General features: G+C 26.1%; 1 protein-coding gene across 2 annotated transcripts in view; it reads left to right on the top strand.

The window, feature by feature from the left end:
- Nucleotides 1-20,458, top strand: part of LOC117174261 (NADH dehydrogenase [ubiquinone] flavoprotein 2, mitochondrial) — a 30,860-nt gene extending 10,402 nt beyond the window's left edge. The window contains exons 3-4 of one of the 2 annotated variants that reach the window (XM_033363176.1): nt 9,219-9,677; nt 20,097-20,458. In XM_033363176.1, coding sequence (XP_033219067.1) covers nt 9,219-9,677; nt 20,097-20,270 — 633 coding nt within the window. In that variant the 3' untranslated portion in view covers nt 20,271-20,458. Of the gene's footprint in view, nt 1-1,612; nt 3,326-9,218; nt 9,678-20,096 lie in introns of those variants that run through there. The other variant, XM_033363175.1, reaches the window with a different exon arrangement.
- The last annotated feature ends 940 nt before the right edge of the window (nt 20,459-21,398 follow it).

Here is a 21,398-nt window from a genome sequence, read left to right as displayed (position 1 = left end):
ACGAGTAAATTATTACCAAGTGTTTAAAAGAAAACAATTTTAATTGTTTTATTTTTAAAATATTTAATTTGTTAGTTTCGTTGTTAAATCTGGACATATAAATAACAATTGAATGCTTATTTTTGGTAGAAAAAATTTGCGTAATTTTAAGAAATATCTAGAAGATTTCAAAAGATTCAAAATTAATTAAAAACCTGAAATTATTTCTATTAATTTAAACGAAATGTGTCAATATATTTTTTCAGAACTTCTAATTATATTTTTTAATTAATTGATTTTTTCCTTTAATTTTTGGAAAATCCTGCGAATTAAAGAAAAAATCTCTAAAATCTTCCAGGTTCTTTTTTTGATAAATTTTGAAATCTCTGAACATCTTTTTAAATTTTCTGTTACAATAATTTTTCAAAATAAAAAATTATTTTCGATTTTCCTAAAAATGTTAAGATAATTTTTTTATTCTTTCGAAGTCTTTCACAATTCTTAAAAAGGCTCTACATTTTTTGTTTGAAATCTGCAAAAATATACAATTTTTAAAAAAATTTGGCTGTGGGTATTTGCACAAAAATTTCGGTACGAACAGCCAAATTTGGTTGGTACACACACTTCTTTTAAATTATTCGAAATCATTTGAAGTTCTAAATCTAATTTATATCTTTTTAAAACTTCTAAATATCTCTTAAAATTAATGTAATTTTTTCTAAAAATAATAAGTGTTCTCTTGTTATTTATAAATTAAAATTTTAAGTTTTTTTTAATTTTCAGGAATTTTTAAATGTTGTAAAAAAAGTTGAATTCATTTTAAAATATATTTAAAACTTCTGAAAAAAAATTCTAAAATTATTTTAAATTAAAAAAAATTTCAAACCACTTCTAGATTGCTCAAGATTTTTAAATAAAATTTTAAATCTGTTAAGGATGCTTGAACTTTTCAAAATAAAATGAATTTAACTTCTAATTTAAGAACTGTTAAGTTAAAAAAATTATTTTTCATTTTTTATGTATCGAGCTTAAAATTACTTTAAATAACATATTTTGAACATTTTTAAGCTCATTGTTTGACTTTTTAATTTAGGGTATTGAAAATGCTAACGTAGATTTATATTTTTGGAACTTAATCTAAATCGTTGAACTTTATCATTTATAAAAGTGAAAAACTTTTAAACTTCAATTTTAAAAGTTTGATATTCAAGAGTCTTACTTTGAATGCTTTAATGTGTTGTTTGTTGTTTATTACTTCAAATGGAAAGATATTTAGAATAGAGTTCGATTTTTTGAATTTCATTTACCTTGAAAAATGTTTGTGAACCGGGAAATGATCGGGAATTTTTTTCTTCGATTAAAACGGCCACCCTGATGGAATTTAATATTTGTTTATAAAATGTTGCGTCTTATCCTAAATTTTTTTTATGTTTTTCTTCGGAGCTTCTTTTTGTGAACTACTTGTATTGAATATGAAGAATTAATAAATCTGAAAAGTAATGTTCTCTACTTTTTAAAATATCTACTTAGTCGTTCGAACCTATAAACGATATTACATTAAATTTTATAATTTTGTACACCCAGCGTGCGAAATTCACTTGCAATTAGTTGTATTATCCATTATTTCTTCTAGAAAATTTATTTGGAGCCACGTGAATCTGCTTGCTTAGCAACCATTTCACTGAAACCAAAGGAGAAATCGCATCGAATATAATTTCCTTACGAGAAATCAGACTGATACTCGCAATTTGCAGAGTTTAAGAAAAATTAACTTTATTTTTAAAGCTGTGTGACCGATGTCTGATGAAGCGATTCCTGGCGATTACACGCGGGATCGAATAAAGGACCTTTTCAGAGAGAAGAAAAAATACACCTATGATCAAACGACAATTGAAAATGCTATTGCCAGCATTCGGAGGGACAAAATCTCGATTAGAAGGGCTTCTGTTATTCACGGAGTTCCTCGAACTACTCTCACCGATGTCCTGAATGGAAAAATTCGTAAGCGAAGAAAAGGTCCTGCTCCAGCTTTAACTGATAATGAAGAGACCCTGTTGTCTGAATGGTGCAAGGATTTATATAAAGCCGGATTCCCATTAAAGACTGACTTTCTCCTAGACTCTGCAAAAGAAATGCTCGAGAAGGATCCTAAAAGAAAGACTCCATTTGTGAACAACCGACCAGGAAGAAATTGGTTCCAACTTTTTCTCAAGCGCCATCCACAGATCTGTCCGTTGAACACGGAATGCAAGAGCCTTGTAAAGGGCGAAAGGCCAGCTAAATTAAAAAAATGGTTTCAACATCTGGAGAACTACTTGATAGAGAAGAAATTTTCAAACATTCTTCAAGATCCTCGGCGCATTTTGAGTTTCAGTTTGGCGACTTTCGACATTTGTTTGGCAACAAACAATGTCATTCCTCCCCAAGATTGGACATCTAGGGAAGATATGGCAATACGTGATAAAAAGGAATGCGCGACTACTTTAATAGCATATTCTGCTAGCGGGGAAATCATTTTACCGATGATGATCTTCGGTAAATCGCAGCCGGCAGAAATCTGTCAAGGCCTTCCAGCTGATTGGCTTTTAGGGAAATCCGATACAGGATTGGAAACCTATGATACATTTAAGCAATTTCTCAGCGGGCTTAATGATTGTCTTGCAAAGAAAGGCATACAAAAGCCGATTATCTTATTCGCAGATGCAAATCTGACTTTTCTGCCGATCTCGATTACAGATTTCTGCAATCAGAAAGGAATATTCCTCTTTGCTCTTCTACCCGACAAATCTCAGTTGAATTTCTTCGAGCCATTTGAAGGACACTGGAGAGTTGTTGAAAGAAGATTGAAAGCTCAGGCTGAGCTCCTGGATAAAAATATTAAAATCTCGTCGCTTGTGCCTATTTTGCAGGAACAACTAGAAGCCAAATCTTTTCTGAAAGATATTTGCGAAATATTTCGGCTTAGTGGATTATATCCTTACAATCCTTGTTGTGCTGATTTTTTTCAATACAATACGGGAGAATTTGTAGAAGTGTATGTGGAACCAGAAAAAGAGGAATTCAAGCTGGACGAAGAGAATCTCTTGGTGGCAGAAAATGTGATAAAAAAGCTCTCCCCGCGATTGAGGCTCAGGGATTTAAATGTCGAGATGATTTTAGAGGAGATTGAAAAGGCTAAAACGCGACAAGGAGAAGAAGAATCTGTGATTGATTTTCCATTTGTTGATATGAAAACTGTTAAAGCCGAAGAGGGTTCAAATTCAGACGATAGCTTAGATGCCGTTGATGTGCTTTTTGAAGATAGTGATGATGCTTTGAGAGATGATAATTAGAGAATTTTTTAGTCGTAAGTATTTTGGTTTAAACTGGTAATGGGTCAATGTCAGGGGAAGACTTAAAGCGACCCTCGAAAAGGAAAAAATAAACATTTATCTTAAAATTATGGAATTCCTATTAAAATCCCTTAATCCTCTCAGTCTAGACTTCAATATCTCTGGTTCAGATTAACGCATCGGGATTTTTTATTTGTTAAACTATAGCTGAAAGTCTCATCTGTCTCATCTGTTGAAAACCGATAAAATCCCTGGAAAAACCCGTGAAATTCCATGAAATCTGAAATTTGCTGAATTACTGGAAAATTGATTAAAATCCATAACACTTATGGGTCCCATAAAATCCTTCAAAATCTTCTGAAATTCAAGTTTTCATAATTTAAAAAATGTCCATTTAGAAAAACGATTGAATTGGTGATATTCCAAAGATACAGAAACATTTTCTCAATTTTTTCCAAACATGGATTTATCACATTCGAGCCGCTTACTCTTAATTTATCCAGACTTGGAACAGGGTCCTTTAGAAAATAATCCTCGTTTTTATTTTAGAATAGGAAGTTTCCGTAAAGAAATATAATTTCACTTGGAACAGGGAATTTTTTATATGGAACGGAAATTTATTTTAAAAGAATTATAGTTCGGATTTAGAAGAAAGGAATTTAAAAAGAAAACTTATCTCTTTTGTCAAAAGTGAATTTTTGGATTGAAGATTCATCATTTTCATTCAGAATTCATCTCTGATTGAGAATTTTTGTTGAAAATCAATTTTTTAAACTAAAAATTAAACTATTGCAGTAGAAAATTCTACTATTCGGCTGAAAATCCGTTTTTTGTTTGTTAAGCATTAGATTTTCACCAGAAAATTTAACTATTCTATTTGTGGTTGAAAATTTATATTTTTTGGATGAAAATTCATCTATTTGGTTAAAAATTGATATTTTTTATTTAAAAATTAAACTATACGTTCAAAAATTTTTGTACATTGTGAAAAATTCGTCTTTTTGTGGAAAATTAATCCTAATGTTTGAAATTTCTATTTTTTGGGTGAAAATTAAACTATTTGGTTAAAAATGTATATTTTTCATTAAAAAATTAAACTATATTTTCAAAAATTTATGTACATTGTACAAAATTCGTCTTTTTGTAGAAAATTAATCTTTATGTTATATTTGAAAATTCTTCTCTTAGGTTGAAAATAAAATTACTTGGTTAAAAGGTAAACTTATTTGTTAAAAATTGTTTTGGTTGAAGATTCATAATTTTTATTTAAAAAGAATTCGTCGGAGGAAAAGGAATTTTTTAAACTAAAAATTTAACTATTATTCCAGATGAATATTCTATAATTTTAGTTAAAAACTCATCTTTTTGGTTGAATATTCATTTTTTGGTTGAAAATCCTTTTTTTTTGTATAAATTAATCTTCTTGTTTAAAAACTGGTGTTTTTTGTCAAAAATTCAATTATTATGGTTAAAGATTCACCATTTTAATTGGAAATTCATCTTTTGGACTTAAAAAAAAATTATTCCAGTCAAAGATTTGCAATTTTAGTTTAAAATTCATCACCTTGATGAAAATGTATCTATTTTTTGTAAAGTTAATTTTTAGTAGAAAGTAATTTTTTTAACTGAAAATTTAACTTATTCCAATTGAATATTCCATAGTTTTAGTTGAAAATGACCTTTTTGGTTGAACATTAGTTTTTTAAATTAAAAATTTAATTATTTCCGTTTTGGTTGACAATTTATCTTTGTTTAGTACAAATTCATTTTTTTTATAATTGAATTAACTATTTCAATTGAATATTTCATAATTTTAGTGAAAAATTAATTTCTTTGGTTGGCCATTCATTTTTTTAATTCGCAATTAAATTTTTTTTAATAACGTTTTTCATTTAAATAATCGTATTTTTTGGTCTAAAATTCAACTATTCCATTTTTTTGTTTGTTAGAAATTAGTGTTTTCAACTGAAAGTTCATGTATTCCATTTTTTGTAAAAAATTGATATTTTTTGGTTGAAAATTGAAGTATTTGTTTAAAAATTCATTAATTTTGTAATAGCTCTGTTGTGTTAAAGGATGTTTATAATGAAGGTCGTGATCTTAAATGTTTCCGTCTTGCGGAAAATATGAGTACTTATGTTACTTTTGGTTGGCCGGGAAAATTTAAAAACTTAACCGGGAAATGACCGGGAATTTGAAATTGTCCGTCGAATCACCACCCTGAACTCCCTTTAAATTCTGTACACATATTGAAAATTCCTTGAAATATTATTAAATGTCTTAAATTCTTTCAAATATTTGGAAATAACTTGAAATATTTGAATATCTCTTCTAATCCTTTAAAATTCCTCAATTCTTGTAAATAAGTTCTTTGAAATCTTTGAAAATCTAATCAATCCCTTGAAATTCCTTGGAAATTTTCAAAGGTCTTGAACATAAAATATTTAAATTTCTTTAAAGTATTTGAAAGTACCTTGAAATCTTTCAAAATCTCTTCAAATCTTTTAAAACCCCTCAATTCTTGCAAATAAGTTCTGTGAACTCTTTGGAAATCTGATAAAATGCCTTGAAATATTTTTAAATAACCTAAAACCTTATGGTTCCTGCAAAATCCTTCCAAATCTTACATACTTAAAAATCATTAAATTCTTGAAAGTATTTGTATCTCTTGGAAATTATTTGGAATGTTTTAAAATACTCTAAAGCTAAAATAATTCAAATCCGTTGTAAACTTTTAAAATGCCTTGACATTTTTCAAATCTCTTGAAAATTGATTGGAATCTTGAAATCTTTTAAAATATCCTAAAATCTTCCAAATTCTCTCAAATATTTGCAAATACCTTGAAATATTTGAAAATCTCTTTAAATCCTTTAAAAGTCCATAATTCTTGTGAATAAGTACTTAAAAATGTTTGCAAATCTGACAAAATGCCTTGAATATCCCTTGGAATATTTTGAAATATCCTAAAACCTTATGAAACCTATAAAACCATTGAAAACTTACGAAATTCTTTAAAACAACATACCATTTTTTTTGTGACTCAAAATCAATAAAGTTCATGGAATTTTTTTTAATCTTTTGAAAATTACTTGGTAGTTTTTAAAATAGTCTTAAATGATTCAAAGCCTTTGTAATATTTTGTAATCCCTTGAAAATTTGCAATATTCTTGAAAATGCCTTGAAATCTTAAAGTAACTTAAAATTTTAGAGCATTTTAAATCCTTAAAAAATATGTAAATGCACAGGATTCTTATCAGATCTCTCAAAATTAGTTGGTCATATATGAAATTCTTTGGAATCTTTCAAATGTAAAGAAAGATTATCAAATTTTTTGAAATTTTTTATACCTACTGAAATCGCATAAAAATCCTCTGAAATAGTTAACATTTTCTAAAGTCTTTTAGAATCATTTAAAATACCCTAAAACTAAAACCTGATTTCATTTCATTGGAGTTCATAGAATTTAAAAAATCCTATGAAATCCTTCATAGTTCTTAAAAGGATTAAGTATTTTTGATTGAATTCTTTAAAAAGTCCATAAAACGTTTAAAAGCTATGAACATTCCTTTAAATATATAATTAAAGTCATACGAATTCCCTTGAAAGCTGTTAAAATAATTTTTGAATAATTCTGAATCCTTGGAAATCTTTTAAATGTATCGATCCCTTTAAAACAAAATTGTGGCTATTATTTGTTACTGTTTTTTTTTTATCACTTTTGTCACTGTTTGAAAAATCCAAAAAACCTTGAATACTGACAAATTTTCAAATCGGCTCTGAAATATCGCGAGAAATTAAGGATTTTTAAAAATCTTATTGAAATATTCATATTACTATATTGTAAAACGTCAGAATTTCAAAACTTTTGAGAAAAATCGTTTAGATCGGATAATCCCGGGAAATGACAGTGCATTCATTTACTGACCGAGAATTTTACAAATTTTAAGAAGAAACTTTGGGCATTTGAATATGAAATTTTTTGATAAAAAACGTTGTATGTTGATTAAGTGACAATATTTCTTAATTAATAATTTTTTAAATTTCACTGTAATTCGAGTAAAAAAAATTGACATTAATTGATCTTGTAAGATCGGAGTTTGTTCAAAACAAAACAATTGACAGATTTCAACGTTAAAGACTGAATTATGTCAATTCGAAAGCCTTAGTAGTTACAGAAATGTAAGTTTTGGATTAAAACTTTATACAATATTTAGAATTTTTAAATGAATAAATTTATAATTAAACGCTTTTATTCAATTTAAAATCATATTCAAACATTGTTTCAGTCTAAAATATTACATTTTCAATCCATTCAATTTAAAAGTGAGTTGATTGAAATATAAAGCCTTAATTCTTTCAAATTTCTGAGTTCTTAATTTAAACTTTAAACCTTATAATTTAAATTTTTCCATATAAAAAATTGTTAGGTTCTTAGTAAGTGTTGAATTTTGATCTATAAATAATAATTAAACCATTTTTAATGGAAATGACATAGATTTATATTTTTATTTAGAAGTCTCTGAACTGTTCAATTTATGAATGTTTAAAATATAAAATTTTGCAGCGTAACGGCATTTAATTTGAAAATTTTCAATTAAAAAGTGTCATAGCTTTCAATTTTAAAAGCCTTTTCGTTTCAAATTTGTGTCTTGGCAAAAAAAATATAATTTTGTTGTTCAAAATAAAAATATTTTGCTAAAAAATTAATCTCATTTGATTGAGGAATCACCTATTTTGTTAAAAATTCGCCTTTTTCGGTTGAAATAATATCAACTATTATGTTTTTTTTTTTTTTTTTTTTTTTTTTAGAATTAATCCACTTTTTGGTAGAAAATTCATTTATTTCGTTAAAAATTGAACTAGTTTAGTACAAAAAATTTCAAAATTCATCTCTTTTGGTAAAAAAAATTTTTTAGGAGGTTCAGCTATTTTTTTTTAATTCGTCTTTTCTGGTTGAAAATGAAACTACTTGGTTGAAAGTTAAACTTTTTTGTAAAAAAAATCCGTTTTTTGGTTAAATATTAATTATATTAGTTACAAATTCATCTCTTTCGTAGAAAATTTAACTTTTTTGTTTCAAATTTGTTTTTTTGGGATAAAGCAGAAACATTGCACTCAATTTAATATTTTACAAAAAATGCAATCCTTTGGGACTTGGAATAAATCCTTAAAAATTCAAAATGTAAATTTTAACATTAACGTTCAAAATCAAATTAACAATTTCCAAAAATCCAAGAAATTTCCTTAAATGTTTCAAGAATCAGAGCCACGATCATTTATTCCATGTCGAAAAAGATTGTATTTTTTGGATGATATTAAATTGAGTGCGATTTGTCATTAGAGATAATTATTGTGCTAGCCTAGCAAAACTCGGCACAAGTTTCCGTTTTTCGAAATTCTAAAACTGTTGAATATTTTGACTTCATATTTGGATCACAGTAGTGTGCATTGTAGTAAGTTTCTAGCACAAATTGTATTTTGTAAAAATAAAAATGGCGTAGCTGACTTAAATATTTTTATTTTTACATTGAAATTTACATTTTTTCAAAAAATCTTTTACGGTACAATAGAGCCCAATTGAGCACAATTTTAATTTTTTCGAAAAAACTAATTGGCGAGGCTGATATAAAAAAATGTTTTTTTGATTGTTGGACTGAAATTCTTACTTTTTCAAAAAATCTATTATGGAATAATAGAGCAGAATTCAGGACAATTTAAATTTTTTCGAAATTTCAAGTTGGTGTTGCCAACTTTCTGGACATTCAAGAAACGTACTAAACGTTATCTAAGTTTGTAACGTGACTTTGACTAGAGCCCCCGCATGTTACCAGGTGTAGCCCCCCCCCCCCCCCCCCCCCAACTGGCAAAGTAAAGTTTAAAAAAACGTAAGTACCACTGTATTACAGCACAGAGACAGCGAAGAAGACAATCCCAACATCCCCTTTGAATTCAACGCAGAGAACAAAAAACGTATCGATGCTTTGATGAAGATTTACCCTGAGGGGCACAAACGAGGTGCCATGATTCCTCTCTTAGATATAGCTCAACGTCAACACGGCTGGTTACCGATTTCTGCGATGCACAAGGTAGCAGAGATGTTGGAAGTGTCGAACATGCGAGTTTACGAAGTTGCAACATTCTACACGATGTTCAATAGGCGACCTATGGGAAAATATCACCTGCAGATCTGCACCTGCACACCATGTTGGCTGAGGGACTCGGATTCGATTCTGAAGGCGGTTTGCGAGGCAGCCAATTGTCAAGTGGGCGGCACTTCTCCTGATAAGCTCTTCACCATCTCCGAGGCGGAATGTCTTGGTGCTTGCGCAAATGCTCCGATGTTGGCAATTAACGATGATTATTATGTGAGTATACATTTTTTAAAAAATAAAGTCGAATATATCTGAAGAAATTTTTTGTTTGGATTATTGGACACACCCCCTTCCCCCTCATTTTTTTGAGGTTGACGGAAAAAATTCTCCCCAAGTTTGAGCCAAATCGGTTAATATTAAGACATGCCGCAAGGGTCCTGAAAATCCCATAAGATTAACATGGGGAAATTTTGGTTGTCGGAAAAATGAAATTCAGGTTTCTGAATTTAAACTTAGCTTGAGGGAGATATTAAGCATTTTTTGGCGAGTCTTCAACGAGTCATTTCCACTAAATTACTTTAAATTTTGATGCCCCCCTCCCTCTTGAGAAGTCCCAAAAATTCCCCAAAAAACTGAAATTGACATTTCAAATTTAAATTTTAGTTAAAATTTTTTTCACTTAATCATTGAAAGGTAGATTTTTAATGTTTAATCGAATGTTAGGAAGTTTGATTATTTAATTGTGGCCTTTTCTTAAAAGAGGTGGAAAACTAGTTTTTTTAAAAATATTTAGTTAGTTATGTCGCTTAAATGTTTGAAATTTCTGTTTTTCTGCACTTAATGCGGTAATTTATCATTATTGAGAGCAAAATATTTTGTTTGATCGATTATTCGTATTGTTTATTCAAGTTATTAAAGATTAATTTTACATTTATTTTAGGCATGATTCAGGATTCAAGCATGTTTTATCTAACTTCATTAAGCTAAAAAAGTCAACCAATAGCAAGCTTTCAGAGGGAAAAATAGCGTATTTGCGAGGTTGATGTAAAGGAAAAAATTATATAAATAAGTTCAGAAAAACAAAATTGAATGTAATTTTTATGGCATGAAGTCTTTCTAAAAAAATTTATTTTTCCTGACCAATGTAAAAAATGGTATGAACTAATATTAGTTATTTAAAACATTTGTTTAACGTTAAAATATTGAACGATAAGCGATATACTTAACTGAATTGAAAAAAATTCAAATTTTTGAATCACAATTTCCATCAAAATGTAACATCAATATTTGATAAATTGATTAAACAATACGATAATGGTCGAAACAAAAAATTTTTCTCTCCACAATGACAAATTACCACGTTCATTGCAGAAAAAACTAAATTTCAAACCTTTATTTAAAAAAATGTTTAAACGAACAAAATTGATTCAGAAAAATGTTTAAACGAACAAAATTGATTAAAAAAAATAAGAATTTATTACAAAATGAGGTACTAGTACAGAGTGGCCGCTGGACCGGGAATTTTTGGAGACCGGGAAAAATCGGGAAATGACAGTGCATTTTTTTTACCAGGAATTTTACAAATTTGTGGAAGAAAAATCTGCCCACTTTCGATTTCAACAATTTTTAAATAATTAGTTGAATTTTGATGTTTTTCAGTTATGCTGTTATTTAGCTTACAATGCGTAATTCAAAATTTTTTTACTCTAAAAATTTTCCATGAAAAATTATTATTTGTAAGCTTACATTTTTAATTTTTTAATTTTTTAAATGTCTTCTTAAAGACTTGAACAAATAAAAAATAAAAGCCTTTCATGTTGAACGTTTTGGATAAAAAACTATTTTATTTAATCAATATATCATTTTATTTCAATTTATCTGTACTTTCAATAAAAAGTGAACAAAAACGATTTTAAATCAGTTCAAAATTGAAGATTTTTCAGATTTTAACGTTAAAACTTAAACGGTTTCAATTTGAAAGTCTTAGTCATTAAACAAATGTGAACGTGTGACTGAAAGTTTATAAACTATTTTAAACTTAAAAATAACTTCATGCTAATATATTCTTAATTGAAGGATTTTATTAAATTAAAAATATTGTTTCAGTCTAAAATATTCAATTTTCAACCCATTCAATTTAAAATTATTAATTAAAAAAAAGATTAATTATTGAATATTTAGCAAAATTTGAATTTTTATTTAAGACAAGTGAATTGAAACCAAATATTTAAAAGTAAAGAATGTTTAACTGAATAGTTTGACATAGAAAGCTTGGAATCGTTAAAATTTCGAAGAGCCTTTAAACTTTGAAAGTTACAATTTTAATGATTTATTTGAAAAATGCTTAATTCGTAAAACTGATTAATTTTAAGAGATATTTAGGAGTTTTAAAAATTAAAAGATTATCATGCAAATTTTAGAAAGTTTTCTTAAAATCTTCTAGGATCTTTTTTGAAAATTTTGTTTAAATCTTTGAAAAACTTTTCAAATATTCTCTTAAAATAATTTTTCAAAATAAAAAGGTATTTTTAATTTTCCTATGACCCTTAAGAAAATGTTTTTATTCTTTTGAAGCCTTTCACAATTCTTGAAATGAATCTGATTTTTTTCTTTCAAATCTGCGAAAATCTACATTTTCTTTTATATTAGACTACCATTTTAAGTTTTACATCAAGTTTGAATCTTTTCAAAACTTCTACATATCTCTTAAAATTACTCAAATTTCGCCTACAAATAATAAATGTTCAATTGTTATTTATACATCCAAATTGTAAATAAATGTTCTAAGATTTTCAGGATTTTCTGAAAATTGTAGAAAAATTCAATTCATTTTGACAGATATTTAGAAGTTCTGAAAAAATTTCCGAAATGATGTTAAATTTAAAACAACTTCTAGATTCCTCAAGATTTTGACATAAAATTTTGAAGCTTTCCAAGGATGTTTAAACTATTTAAAAAGAAAATAATGGAATTTCTATTTTAAGATGTGTTGAGGTAAATTTTTTTTCAATATTTAATGTTTCTAGCTTAATATTCCTTAAAATTATATAATTTTGAAAATTTTAAAGTTCATTGATTGATTTTTTAATTTAGAGCATTGGAAATGATATCGTGGATTTATATTTTTTGGTATTGAAAAATGTTAGTACCTTTCATTTTATACGCGTAAATTATTGAGCATTTGAATACAACATTTTTTAATTAAAAACTTTTAAATTTCAATTTTTAAAGTTCAAAATTTAACAGTGCTTTTATTTGCAGCTCAGTTTTTATTACCTCAAGTTGACATTTTTTCAGCTTTAGTGTTCCATTTTTTCAATTTCATTGACCATGAAAAATGTTTGCGAACTGGGAAAAACCGGAAAATGATCTGGAATTTATTTCTTCAATTAAAACGGCCACCCTGTTGTATCTGAATAACGTAGCTGTTTAATAATAAGCGGCAAAGTTAACTTAATTAAAAAAAACGTAGAATTTTCTACCTCTATTTAAAAAAAGTTAATTTAAATAATATCTAATTGTTTAAACAATTAGTAAATGCTTGAAACAAAGATCGTTATTCCTAAAAGTGACCAATTGTCCGATTAAACATAAAAAATCTGCGTTTAAATGAGTAAATGAAAAAAAATTATCGAAACAAGAATAATATGTTTAAACAGTTATCAATTAGTTAAGAAATTCTTAAAAACATGTCAGTTGACAAACATAATTTATAGCGAAAAAGGAAAAAGCAGAGTATTTATGTGTGAATTTTGTAAAAAATTGTAAATTTCAATTTTTTGGGGAATTTTTGGGGTTCAACAATCGGGAGTGGGGGCATGCAAATTCAAAGTGATTTAGTGCAAATGATTTGTTGGAGACTCCCTAACAAATTCTTATTATCTGCTGCAAGCTAATTTTAAATCCAGAAACCTGGATCCTATTTTTCCGCAAACCAACATTTTTTTCCGACAACTATAAAAAAGGGGGGGGGGGAGGGGATGCCCTCTATTCCGAAGTCGGGGTTTTGCACCACTTTAGTGCCCAGTGACCTTAAAAACCTGGAATTCTCCTTGGATTTTTTTGAAACTTGAAAACCTGGAAATCAGCTTGAATTTTTCACGAAAACCTTGAATTACTTTTTTTTCTTTTAAAACAGTTATTTTATTGAAATGGAAAAAGTAAATTAAACCTTTTAGTCTATTATGAAAGAAACTCTGGCGTAATAGAAATCTTGCTACTGAAATGTTTTTTATTGATCAAGATAGAATTGATCATTTATTCATTACAGAATAAATAACGAGATTTTCACGCATTTTTTGTAGAGTTTATCAATTATTTTAAAGATTGCAACGAACAGACATTTGGTTCTTCTTTTTCACAGCTCGGTTTTTGAGTATACATCGAATTAAGAATTATTACTAGAGATTTCAAAAGGTTTCAAAGTATTTCAAAGATTTAAAAATATTTAAAAGGATTTTTCGAACGTTATACAAAGATTTCACGGATTTAAAAATTTTTTTAGAAGTATGTATACCATATTTCAAAGATTTCATACATTTCAAAAAAATTTTAAACTTTCAAAAGATTTCAAAGATTTTGAAAAAGTTATACGTGATGCCTTAGGATTTCAAAAGATTTTACACAAGTTAAAAGTATTTTAATGATTCCAAGTTAATACAAAATATTTCAAAGATTTCATAAAGATTTCGAACATTTTCAAAGCTTTTAAAATTTTCAAAAGATTTCAAAGATTTTAAAGATTTAAAAAAAGTTATACTAGATTTCAAAAATCTCAAAAGATTTTACACATATTTCAAATTTTTTAATAATGTCAAATACAAAGAACTTAAGAAAGATTTCACAAATATTTAATCTGACTGTTTCTAAAGAATTTACTAAGTAGTTCAACTTTCAAACAAGTGGTTGAAAATTTCCAACCAAAAAAGTTGAGGAAAGATTTTTCAGTCAACAAAGAAAAAAATTCATCCAAAATGTAGATTTTTCAAGTAAACGAAGATGAATTTTCAAACAAGAAGATTAATTTTCTACTATAAGAGACGAATTTTTAACAAAATACATATATTTCTAAATAAACTGTTAATTTTTCAACCAAGAAAACTAATTTTCTACCCAAAAAGGCGAATTAAAAAAATTACATTTTCTACCAAATAGTTGAATTTTTATACTAAAAAATAAATTTTTAATCAAAAATGGATTAGTTAAATTTTCATTGATGAACTTTTCGATCAAACTGTTGAATTTTTAAGACAAAAAGACGAATTTTCTGTACAAAACAGGTGAATTTTTAATTCCGAAAATATTAAGTTTCAATAAAAAAGTAAAATTTGCATGTAATAGTTAAATTTTAAGTTAAGAAAATTAGTTTTAACCCAAAAAAGAAATTTTCAACAAAATACAACCATTTTTATGTAAATAGTTTTTTAAAACTTTTTACATAAATTTTTTATCCATCCTGACTGAAAAAATTTTCTTAGTAGAAACAAAGATATGGAAGATTCAACTCATTTCGAAAAGCCGTCTTTTTAGTTAAATTCAACTTTTTTTATTAAAAATAAAAATCTTTTTCTTTAAAATATCAACTACTACATTTTACGTTTTTTGTTTGCAGATTCATAATTTTAATTGAAAATTCGTCTCTTTAATTGAAAAATAAGATTTTTTTGATAAAATTTTTTTTTTTCCTTTCGCTGAAAATTAATTTTTTGTACTGTAAATTTAACTAATCCAGTTAAATATTCCGTCATTTTATTTAAAGCTCAACTCCTAAATTAAGCAATAATTTGTTTAACTAAAACTTTAACTATTCAATTTTTGGTTGACTAATTATCCTTTTAATAAGAGATTCGTCGTATTTTGGCAGAAACTAATCTTTTTCGTTGAAAATCATCTTTTTGGTGGAAAATTCAATTATTATAGCTAAAGATTCATCATTTTATTTAAAAATTTATTTTTTGGTTTTTAAATTAACTATTCCAGTTCAAGATTAATAATTTTAGTTAAAAAGTTATCTGCTTGGTTTTAAATAAAACTAATTGGTTATAAGTTAAATTCTTTTGTGAAAAATTCATCTTTTTCGTTTAAAATTCATTTATTCCAGTTGAAGATTTATCATTTCAGTTGAAAATTCGTCACTGGTTGAAAATTTGGTTCATTTTTTATGGCAAATTAATTTTTTTAACTGAAAATTTAATTATTCCATTGATTGTTGACAATTATATATTTTTCAGTTTAAAGTTCAACTATTTGATAGAAAATTAATCTTCTTGTTTGAAAATTGACCTTTTTGGTTACAAATCCAACTATACCAGTTAAAGATTAATTATTTTAGTGAAATATAAATCTTTTCAGTTAAAAATTCAATTATTGCAGTTAAAGATTTATTATTTTAGTTAATAATTAATTACTTTGGTTAAAAATTCATGTTTTTTTTGGAAAATAAGGTTTTGGGTTGAAAATTTAACTAATCCAGTTGAAGATTTATAATTTTATTTAATAAAAGATCTTTTCGGTTTAAAATTAATATATTAAAGTTAAATATTTATCGTTATAGTTGAAAGTTCATCACTTTGGTTGAAAATTAATTTTTATAACTGAAAATGTAACGGTTTCTTTTTTGGTTGAAAATTGATCGTATTTAGTAGAAAATTCAACTCATTGGTTAAAAATTGATCTATTTTGTTGTGAATTTTTCATTTTTAGTAGAAGATTAATCTTCTTGTTTGAAAATTGAGCTTTTTGGTTGAAAATTCAATTATAGCAGTTAAAGACAACTTGCTTGAAAATTACACTCCTTTTTAGACATTTCATTTTTTTGTTTGAAAATTCAACTATTCCAGTTAAAAATTCATTATTTTAGTAAAAAAATCCATCTTTTTAGCTTAATGTTCAATGCTAGATATTCAATGCAGTTAAAGATTTATAATTTTAGTTGAAAATTTAACTAATTTTCTCTTTTTCATTTCAAAAAACAACTATTTGTTGCAATTTCGTGCATTTAGTTTAAAATTAGTATTTTTGGTTTGAAAATTCATTAAATTTTGGCAGAAATTAAATTTTTTGGTTAAGAATTATTCTTTTCAGTTGTAAATTCTTAATTTTTTTTAGTTGAAAGTTCAACTGTTTTGTTAACAATTCATCTTTTCGGTTCAAAATTAATATATGCAAGTTGAAGATTCCTCGTTTTAGTTGAAAGTTCATCAGTTTGCTTGGAAATTATTTTTTGTTTTAAATAATCATTTAAATGTTTCTTTTTTGGTTGAAAATTAATATTTTTGAGTTAAAAAAGTCAAATAATTGGTTCAAAATTTGTATTTTTTAGTTGAAAATTCCACTGCAAGTACTCCAAAGAAATATTAATAATTTTAATTAAAAATTCATCTTTTCGATTGATAATAAAACTATTTGGTTGAATGTTAAACTCTTTCGCTAAAAATTAATTTTGTTTTGGTTTAAAATTCATCTATTTCAGTTGAGAATGAATAATTTTAGTCGAAAAATCATCATTTTTGTTAATCATGATACTACTTCGTTGAAAAGTAAACTTCTTTCTTAAAAATTAATCTTATTGGTTTAAAATTAATCTATTCTATTTGGATACTGATCATTTTATATGAAAATTCATCACTTTGATTGCAAATTTTTGTTTTTGATGGATTGTTTGACAATTTATCTTTTTTAGTTCAAAATTCACAATTTTGTTGAAATTTCTTCTTTTTTGGTGTAAATTAATCTTTTTGGTTGAAAACATGGTTTTTAGTTGAAAATGTAACTACTCCAGTTTAATATTTATCATTTTAGTTCAAAATTCATCTTTTTGGTTTACAATTCATTTATTCCAGTTGAAGATTTATCGTTTTAGTTGAGCTTTCATCAGTTTAGTTGAAAATGAATTTTCTTAACTGAAAATTTAACTTCCATTTTTGGTTGAAAATTAATCGTAATGGGTTTTTATTTTTTTCAGTAGAAAATTAATCTTTGTTTAAAAATTCACGTATTTCAGTTAAATATTCGTAATTTTAATTAAAAATTCATTATTTTTTTTAATAATAAAACTAATTGGTTGAGTCAAAGTCTTTTGCTAAACATTCTTCTTTTTGGTGTGAAATTGGTATATTTCAGTTAAAAATTCATAATTTTATTATAAAACGATCAATCTTCAGCTGAAACAGATAGATTAGAAAATCCAAATTCATCACTTTGAATTTTTTTTTGCGGACATTTTTTTTTTCACCTGGAAATGGAACTATTTCATTTTTGGTGGAAAACTGATATTTTTTGGTTAAAAATTCAACTATTTGGTTAAAAATTGATCATTTTTACACTCACACGTTGATCCGGAGGAGAATTGTCGGTCAAAATAATCCAACAGATGGCGCCACAAAAAGTAGATCTGACTTGCATTCAATTGCATTAAGAAAAAGCAAAAATAATTAAAAAGTTGATGCTGTCTGCAAGTAAATAGAATAAAAATATGAAAAATAAGAGTAACTATTACTAATTATTTAAAAAAAGTAAAAGTCATGATTTTTCAAATCATAATTTTCTTTACTCGCCAGAACGACCTCAGGTATTCCTTAAATTAATAAATATTTAATAATATTTGATAAAATCTAACAAATTAAAATTGTTGTAAACAAATTAGATCAACAAGTTCAAAATTTCTTTCCATTCGCATAGACAATTTTTTTTTGCACTGGTAATGTTTAAACCTGTTGGACGAATGACTGCTAGTCACAAAATTTTTTGAGAAGTTAACAATAACCATTATTATAAATAATTCTCGTGAAAAAATATTCAAATGCAAGGTTTTATCAAAAATGTTATTTTCTTTAATCGCTACAATGTCTACGGATATGCCTAAAAAATGCATTGTTGATAATATTTAGTAGGATATAACAACTTACATGTTTATAAACAATTTCCAAATGTTGGCAGTTTCACTTGGAAAAATTCGTGTTTTTAATCGCAATAGATTGAAAATGAATCATAACACTGCATGCTAAGATTCATTCAATACAAAATCTTTTGACAATAACCCACCGACTTGGCAATCAAAGAAAATTTAAATTTGATAAAACCTTAAGTTTAAATATGTTGTCACAAGAATTGCTAATAACAGTGGTTATTGTTAACTTTTGTAATATTTTTGTGACTAGCAGTCATTCGTCCAATAGCTTAAAACATTTCCAGTGCAAAAAAAAATGTTCTATGCGAAAGGGCCAACATTTTAATTTTGTTTCTCTCATTTGTTCACAAAAATTTAAATTGTTATATTTTATCAAATATTATTAAATATTTATTATTTTAAGGAATACCTGAAGTCGTGTTCTGGCAATTGAAGGAAATTATAATTTGAAAATCTCAAATTTTAATATTTTGCCATAGAAAGATTAATGTGAAGCACTTTTAGCGAAAAAAATTGTTTTACCCTTAATAAGACTATTTGTCAATTTGTTAATAAAATTGGTTCATAACAAATGAATGGAATAATAAACAAATTATTTGTGTCCTGTGAGTCCCTAAATATTCATTTAAGACAATATAAAGTTTTTCTGGTCAGTGATTAAAGCGTGAAATATTGTTATGCACAAAATTTTAGTTTTTCCGTGCTTTGAGTGGAAAAATTATTAATAGAAAAATAGAGAAGACAAAGTTCGGAGAGTGAAGGTCTATAGAATTTAATGATCTTTAATTTAAAACAAAAAATTCAAAATCGCAAGAAAATTGAAGATTCTGGACATTTTTGAAAGAAAATAGTGAATTTCCTCCAACTGTGCGTCATGAGTATAGTACGTTTGTTTATAGAGTTTAATAGCTTATTGTTTGTTTACTTTAGATATAAGGTTTGCAATAATATAATTAACTATTTAATTTAAAATCTCCTTTAAATTTAAATGATTTAATAAAATGATTAGGGGTTGAATGCAGCGAGAAAAAAGCTTTCAATATTAAGCAACAAATAACTTGTTGGGCTGCATAAATGTATATATGATTTTCGGTTTAATTTAAATAAATATATACATTACATTGAATAATATTAAATCCATTTTCTCATTTATCAGTATTGTCATTGACTTTTTACTAAATTATTCCCTCTAACATTTTAATTACAATTACCATTGCTTTTTAAAAATATTTCTTTCAAATCTTGAAATTGTTAAGATTTTAAAGGTACAAAGATTCTTTGCTTTGCAACTTAAGTTGTAGTCTTACATATTTTAATTATTATTATATTTATATTGGATATAATTATTAATTCTTCTGATCATGTATATGTTTTAAATATTTTTGTCATCGAGCCCTTAAATATTATTAATTTTTTCATTAGCTACATTAATAATTTCAACAATAAATAATTTTCTTTAACTAGAACAAATAATAAAATCAACAATATCAGCAAAATAAATCATAGAAATATGAAGTTCGAACTGCTTTCAAAATTTATCTCAAAATTAAATTTTATTTATAATAAACTACATGACGTTTTCTTTTTTTAAATAATTAGTAATAGTTCGTCTTATTTTTTCATATATTTTTTCTTGTTTATTTGCAAATAGCATCAAGTTTTTAATTATTTGTGTTTTTTTCTTAATGCAATTCAATGAAAAAGTGAGACCTACTTTTTGTGGCGCCATCTGTTGGAATGAAGTGGTTTAGGGAATTTATTTATAATAATTTCTTTCGACGCAGGAGGATCTTACCCCAGAGAGCACAAAAGAAATAATTTGCGCGCTCAAGAAAGGAGAGAGACCACCACCTGGACCTCAGAAAGCGACACGGTTTGCAGCAGAACCTGCAGGTGGACTTACGTCCTTAACTTCTCCACCTCCTGGTCCTGGAGAAGGTGTCAGGTCTGATCTATGAAGTCCCAAGACTCTCTGAATTTGTAAACTGTATTATAGCTACTCAATTTTAACGTAGTAATTTTAAATCATGGTAGTGATGATTGCATAGTAATGATTTTTTTTCTTTTGAAAATCTACTGATAGCAAAGTGTATTATAAATATACTCTTTAAATATATGTTGGGATGATACTTCTCCCCGATAGTGATATTCTGTATTTAATTTTGTAGATTTTCCTTTCTAATTAACTCTTTTTGCTCATGTAAAAATAAAGTTCCCTGGAACAACGTTGAATTTATATTAATTGATTTCATTTGTTTACCTTTTTCTGTTAGTTTTAAACGAAAAAAATGTGTCTCTTAAAATATCAAATATTATTTTATATTTAATATTTTAAACTTCGTGTTTAGTTAGATATTTAATATGATAATTGCATAATTTAAGACTATTCTAAATGTTTCACGAATAACTTGGAAAAGCGTTTTTTGAAAAAAATTGATTTGAAGTTGAATTTTCTGGAATGTTGTAAATCACAATTTAGAAATTAAGCATTTTAATTTGAAAATTTTATTTCTTAGTGAGAAATTTTAAATTGTGAATGATATATTCGGTATATATTCGGTACCGGTAACCAAAAATTTACCGGCACCGACGATAAGATGTCTGAGAAAATTAAAAAGGATTTAGGTTGTACTTAAAAATATTAATTTTTGTAGAATTAAAAAATAATGAATCATTTAAATTTTTAGAAGATAATCAAGATATCAAACAAAATGTAGATTTTTGAAGATTTCGACTAAAAGAATAGAAGTATTTTAAAGATTTGACAAGGATTCGAGAGAATAAAACTTTTTCAAGTACACTGGAAAATTTGTAATGACTATGCTTGAAAAAATTAATTTTTAAATAATATTTAAAAAGATATTCAAATATTTAAAAAGGTTTATAAAATTTTCAAACCAGAATCGGGAATTTTTAAAGATATTTAAAACATGAAATAAAAAAATAAATGTAGATTTTTTTAAGACTTCGAAATGATATTCTTAAGCGTTTTAAAGATTTTAAAAGGTTTGAAGATAATAAAAAAATTTTCTTCACATTGCTGCAAAAATTTTAAATGATCCTTTATTACTAAAAACTAATTTAAA

The sequence above is a fragment of the Belonocnema kinseyi genome, chromosome 6 (assembly GCF_010883055.1).
Source record: "Belonocnema kinseyi isolate 2016_QV_RU_SX_M_011 chromosome 6, B_treatae_v1, whole genome shotgun sequence".
Lineage (NCBI taxonomy): Eukaryota > Metazoa > Arthropoda > Insecta > Hymenoptera > Cynipidae > Belonocnema > Belonocnema kinseyi.
This window is presented reverse-complemented; position numbering and strand designations above follow the sequence as displayed.